This window comes from Gallus gallus, chromosome 4 (assembly GCF_016699485.2).
Source record: "Gallus gallus isolate bGalGal1 chromosome 4, bGalGal1.mat.broiler.GRCg7b, whole genome shotgun sequence".
Taxonomy (NCBI): domain Eukaryota; kingdom Metazoa; phylum Chordata; class Aves; order Galliformes; family Phasianidae; genus Gallus; species Gallus gallus.
In genome coordinates this window covers 28,543,095-28,549,094 of record NC_052535.1, presented here as the reverse complement: position 1 = coordinate 28,549,094, position 6,000 = coordinate 28,543,095, and the positions used below count along the sequence as shown (strand labels likewise).

Genomic DNA, 6,000 nt, shown 5'->3' with positions numbered 1-6,000 from the left:
GGGGAGCTGCCTGGGGATCAGCTGGGAGCCCACTGAGCTTTGATGTGATCCTGGAGCCATCTTCTTGCTGAAACAGAGGGTAAGCGTTAGGTAAGAATGACTACATTATGCTATTAGATGTTTCAAGATGTCATGTGTCTCTTCTGTAAACATCCTTCGGAAATGAGAGTAAAGATCATTAGCCCACCCCAGTCCTGCGGTTAATGCTTTTTCCTGGTTCGATCTGGTTACTTACTTCAGGCATTAATAATCTTACTGAGGGACTGCCTAACAAATGTACATCAAGGGAAAACAGTTCCGTGTAGTATGACACCTCCTCGTGGCTTCACGTGTGACCAGTACTGGGAGAGTCAGCTCGGTTCAGACCCAGCAGTGCTGCATGAGGAGCAGGCACATCCCGAGGTCAGATGCAAGCAGTGCTGGGGCAGGCAGGGCAGGATGTGTTCAGAAAACAGGCAGTGCCAGTCTGCAGTCGAAAGCTGAAGTGCCTTCTGTTTTTACCTGTGTGCATTTAAACCAGATAAGCTTTTAGCATGCCTTGTTTCACCTCGGTGCAAATTATTACAGGTGAGTGATAACTGAAAATGTGAGGCTTTAAAATCACTGTAATTTTACAGCTGCAGTGTTTTAGTACTCCAGCACCTCCTGTTTCCCAAATAAATGTGAAAGCACAGTTGTGCTCGGAGCTCAGCGCCTGTTTTTCACATGATAAAATGCCGCTTTCCTGCTATCTTTCCCCACCCCAATCCTGGGTCCCAATTAAACAGCAACCCCAGGAATCACTTCTCTGTGCACTGATCTGATCTGAAGCCACGAGCAGCTGCAGAAGTTAAGCTGGGCAGGATTTTTCCCTTTGGCACATATTGCATGCCCCTTAATTAGCTGACAAGCGCTTGAAGACTAGTGATTTTCATTCTGCTTTAGGAGAGGGTTCTTCTTTTTAAGATTTTAATGTCTCAGGTTGGAATTTGAGGAATCGGGCGGTGAAACAGAAGTTTGCAGGATGCAGCAGTCCGACTGCTCTGAGGGGCTTTGTGAGAGGGAACACTTGGATTGCCGAGTGGATGGAGACCCCGTGCTCCCTGCAGCTCTCCTCCTGCCAGAGCATGACATCTGCAGACAGGGATGGTGTTTCTGAAGGGGAAGTGTCACTGTCGAGTTGCTACCAACATCCCAGAAACACCGCCTGTACAAATATTACTGTACTGGGGAAATAACCTAGATTTTCACGAGTCTGATTTGGGTGTGTTGCCAGGCAACATGGGCTAACAGGGGTTCCTATGTATTCTTTGGGTAGGTGCGGGCAGTCCCCATATGCTCACAGGTAGGCAGAGGCTGACCCGCTGCAGCAGGACGAGGAGTTCAGCCCTGAGCGCTGAACTTTCACTAAGTGAGCTGAGAGAAAAAGCAGCTGGATCAGACCCAGAGCTGACGTATCCTGTTTGATTTCTTTTCCCCTCGCGCTCCGACACGCTTTGTGTTTCAGCAGGCTTTTGTTTCTGCATACAAGTTGCTGTAAAAAAACTGGGGAGCGTGTCTGGGGGTGCCGGCGGCGATGTGCTGAGCTCGATGGGCTGGGTTTCCTGCGAAGGCTTTGTTCCTCCTACCACGCTCAGGTCGGTTGTGCAACATGCCCCTACGCTTTGAGAAGAAAAAAAAAAAAAGTGCTGAGTAATGCCAGAGGTTTCTCAAATGGCTGATGCAAACCTGGAGAATTTGCATCATCATTCAGCTGGACTAACTTGGTACGACAAGAGCTTAAATACAGGTCCACGCGGAAGCTGAGCTGGTTCCCAACGATAGGGCAGTGCCCGTGGGCAGGGTGAGGGTGCAGGTGCTGCGAGCGCTGGCAGGCAGCGGGGCAGAGCAGAGTTCTACCTGCACGTAGGAGCAACCCCGCCGATAAGAGGCGGCGGAGGAAGAGGCTGAGAGAGGAAAAAGCCTTGAGTTGCTGCTGGGAACTTTTTGGCTGCGCTCGCCATCGGCGCGCTGGTGGCACGGTAGCATGGTGAGGAAAGCTGCTGTCGTGACGGTGCCTAATGGGAGCTACTTGCAGGGGCAGCCGAACGGCAGGTTGCCCTCCATGGACAGCAGGCAGCCACAAGAGAAGGTGGTGCTGAAGAAGAAAGTCACGCTGCTGAGGGGGATCTCCATCATCATTGGCACTATCATTGGGGCTGGCATCTTCATCTCACCCAAGGGGATCCTGAAGAACACGGGCAGTGTGGGCATGTCCTTGATAGTCTGGACAGCATGCGGCATCCTCTCACTCTTCGGTAAGTCTGCTCAACGCTTCCAATTGGTCTGGAGGGGCAGCCGGTGGATTATTCCTATTTTTTGTCTGATTTTCCATTGGATATCAAGGCTCAGCATGGAGCCTGAGGACCAATGGGGCTGCGGAAGGCTTTTGCTCTGCAACAAGCTGCGTGCAAGGCACAGCAGTCCACAATCCCTGTCACCCGGCACTATGTCAGCACAGGTTGCGAGCGCAGGTTGTTTCTCATGGGTCCCTAAGGAAAAAAGCAAGTGCCTACTTTCTGCCGTTAGCTGTGCTGTGCGTAATATGCTGTTCTTCTGGCTTTAAGAAGTAGCTCACAGCTTGCTTGTGAGGCCCCTAGCAACTGGTGTGTAGGGCAAAGTGTTGAGGCAGCTTTGCTTGGTTCCCTGGAGGCTCAGGCAAGGTCTCAGGGAATAACTCCCACCGGGTGTAATCTGTGTTGGTATGAGAGGGAGCAGAGCAGTAACACCAACAGCCCCTCTCCCCTGTCTTGTATTACTGCTTCTCACTTTATTCCCCACTCGCAGTGTGCCTTGAAAAGTTCAGGTTACAAGGATGAACGCAGCAGAAACAAATGTGGGAAATGAGTTTTATTGCTGGCCTGCCTGTTGTGACAGTTTTTACTAATTTTGCTGTGTTTCTTTTTAACAAAATTACATTCTGAAGAATGCCGGGTGGTTTGTTCTGTACACAAAGCCCCATTCACAGCGGAAAACCCCACCCTGGCTCCTGGGGGACAGAGGGTCCATTGACCTCCTTAATGAGTTAATCTCAAAGAAGCGGAGGAACTAACATGAGTATTGGCTTTATTCAAAACAGAGACGACTTGTTTTCTGGCACGAGGTAGGGAGGACAAATAGGGGCTAACACGTGTCTGTCTAATAGGTGGAATGTGCAAATGCCACCCTGTGTGACTTGGCTCTGAGCTTAAAAGCAGCAGTGAATGTTTGGAGGCTAAGTCCACCCAAGCCAAACAGACGTTTCAAGAAAGTTAGGACCCGTTCCGGTCAAATGTTAATTGTATTGGCACAATGTGCAGCATGTTCTGTTGTTCAAATGTTTAAGTCTTTCCTGTAACAAAAACTCCTCTATAAAGAAACACCTCAAATACAACTTGTAACCCTGTTGTAGGACCCCGGTCTTTGCGTTTAGTCAATACCGAATTTGCTTAAGCATCTCATATTTAGCTTTAACTTCAATAGTAGTAATTTTCTGACTGTGAAGTAAAGTCTGTGGAAAAAAAATCAGATGGCTTTTCCTGGGCATTTTCCAGATCTCAAGATGTAGAGATCTGTCTAATTTGGTCCAGTAAAAGATATTACCTCTTCCCTCTAAATGAACCTGCTACAGTTGTTATTTCATAATATTTTGGTCATTAATGTTTTCAATTTCCTACAAGACTTAATTACGGTAAGACCTCATACAAACGTCACCTAGGCTCTTGCTGAGGCTGTCTGTGTAATATGTATCAAAGCATGGTTTGGTTTCATTCCGAATCACACCAGAGCAGGTTGGCAAGAGAAAGCCTGTCAATAGACTTTTTATATGTTTTTAAAATGTGGCACTAAGAATTTCTGTAAGTACATTTCCAGGAAAGCTGAAGATGATTGGATAAAAGCTGTCGTGTTTTTGCAAATGCCCAAACAAAGCAAAAGAATGAGGATGTAATGTGTTGTGAAGTCTTATGGCTTCATTGGGCTTGGTACGTGTCAAGTGGTTTTAACAACTGTAGTTTTCACCTTAACCGTGTAGCAGCACTAAAGCAGGTGGGGAAGAGGCTTCACATATGCTGCTGATCTGTGTAATGCTCTGTGTAACGCAGTGCTTATGAACTGGTTTTCTTGTGGCTCCTCCAAAAAGGGCTGCCTGCATTGAGCAGACCCAGTGCCCTCTTTGCCCGTGCAGCTAAGAATCCACAGGCTGTAAGGCTGGGTGACGGCCATCATGCAGCACTAGCAGGTGGTTCGTGTAGGCCTTTATGGTCACAGTGTGCTGTTGCCGCTCTGTAATGCCTGAGGTGACGCACCATGCTGACAGCAGCCTTCAGGATCTACTTGGGATCTGTTCTTTGCTGGGAAATCCAATGCTGCCCCAGTGCTGATAGAGCTAAGCCATTCCGTGAGTTTGGTGTGCAAAGCGTTAGGGGTACCAGTGAGGAAAATCCTCCATCTGTGATTCCTGCTTCCAAACGTGAACCAGTTGCTTGCTCTCCCCATAGCTGAGGAGGGAGGGGAATGTCATATTCAGGCTTTCCTTCAAGGATGAGGCAGGTTTTCTGAAGCTGGATGGCGCTGAGCAATATTTGCTCACAACTGTGTGTCAGAGGGCTTTGCACTGTTGTCATGATGCAGCACTTTGTGCCATGCCAGTGTGTGTGAGTAAGAAGCACCTTGCTTGTAAACACTTTGTGCCATGGCTTACACGTAAATGTAACCAGCTACATTTGCAGCTTGGCTAATTGCAAATCCATCTGAATGACATGAAACTTCTAACCCTCTTGAAAAAAAAAAAAAAACATGGAGGATTAGAATGTATCAGTTGTTGTGTTACCATAGTAGCTTGGTTGTTCACCTTAGGGATGTTTGGAAAGGTGTTTCCGGGTATCTCTTGTGATGCCTCAGTTTCATTCTCACAGGTGCCCTCTGCTATGCTGAGCTGGGAACGTGCATTAAGAAATCTGGCGGTCACTACACATATATCCTGGAGGCCTTTGGCCCACTGCCTGCTTTTGTGAGAGTCTGGGTGGAACTGCTGGTTATTCGGTAAGTGTGTTCCTTCTCTTGTGGCACGACACTTCTCAGTCACGATGAAAACTCTCCACCGTGTGAAGCGCAAAGATATCTTGATCTATCAGCTAAGTTTGTTAGTGTGGCTGCTCCAGACAATTTAACAATGCTATTCTGCTTCTCACTGTTGAAACATTCAAAAAGATATATGTGTATGTATGGAAAAAAAAAGAGATTCTACAAAAGCTGCCTGTCAGACAAATTCAGCGACTTGTTTTGATTTTGCTAAGCTTACTACATCTGTTGGTGTTAATACCCATGCCTACATGAGGTATAGTGGTAGAGGAATGTCACCTTTATATTTTCTAAGCCTAGGCGCTGGCTTTTGGAGCAGTCTCTGTTGTCTGTGGATACAGAAATAACACCTGACACAGTTGTCACCCAGTAGATTTCAGACCTGGGGGTGCTGTGTGTTCTCTAGATATCAATTCTGGTCCCCATCTTTTGTTATCGTGGTGTGTTAGAGAAGCTACTACAGAAAGCTGGCCAAATAAAGTAACATTAGGTCCTTATGTATCTAAAATGCCCAAAGTACTAACGTGGTGTGTAAGCCTGTGGTTGATACAGCCCTTGACATTGTATAGGGAAATTACAACATGAAGAAGCAGAATCATTAGATGTAGATGGATCTTTCTGCCAAACTAAAATGTGGCCCTTTTAAAAATACATATATTATTATTTTACAGTATTACTGGAACTGGAGAGCTCGTTGCTTGTAGAATAGGGCAGTTCATTAGTGTGAAATAAACTCAGGAATGCTGTGTTCCTGCCCTAGGCCAATCAGCACTCCTTTGCCTTCTCTTCTGATACGAGCAAATGAGTCACCGACGCACAAGCCTCATCACAAATCGCAGCTATGTTTACATAATATTGACGAGTTTTAACATAGACTGTTGAGTTTAAAATCACTAACAGTGCTGACTCATTATGAAACCG

General features: G+C 46.8%; 1 protein-coding gene across 3 annotated transcripts in view; it reads left to right on the top strand.

Moving 5' to 3' along the window:
- The first annotated feature begins 1,788 nt into the window (after nt 1-1,788).
- Nucleotides 1,789-6,000, top strand: part of SLC7A11 (solute carrier family 7 member 11) — a 57,200-nt gene continuing 52,988 nt past the window's right edge. For all 3 annotated transcript variants that reach the window (XR_001463685.4, XM_426289.7, XM_025150077.3), the window contains exons 1-2: nt 1,789-2,276; nt 4,914-5,040. Coding sequence is in view for 2 of the 3 variants with exons in the window: in XM_426289.7 (XP_426289.3) it covers nt 2,006-2,276; nt 4,914-5,040 (398 nt within the window). In the remaining variant the exon portion in view is untranslated. The remainder of the gene's footprint in view (nt 2,277-4,913; nt 5,041-6,000) is intronic.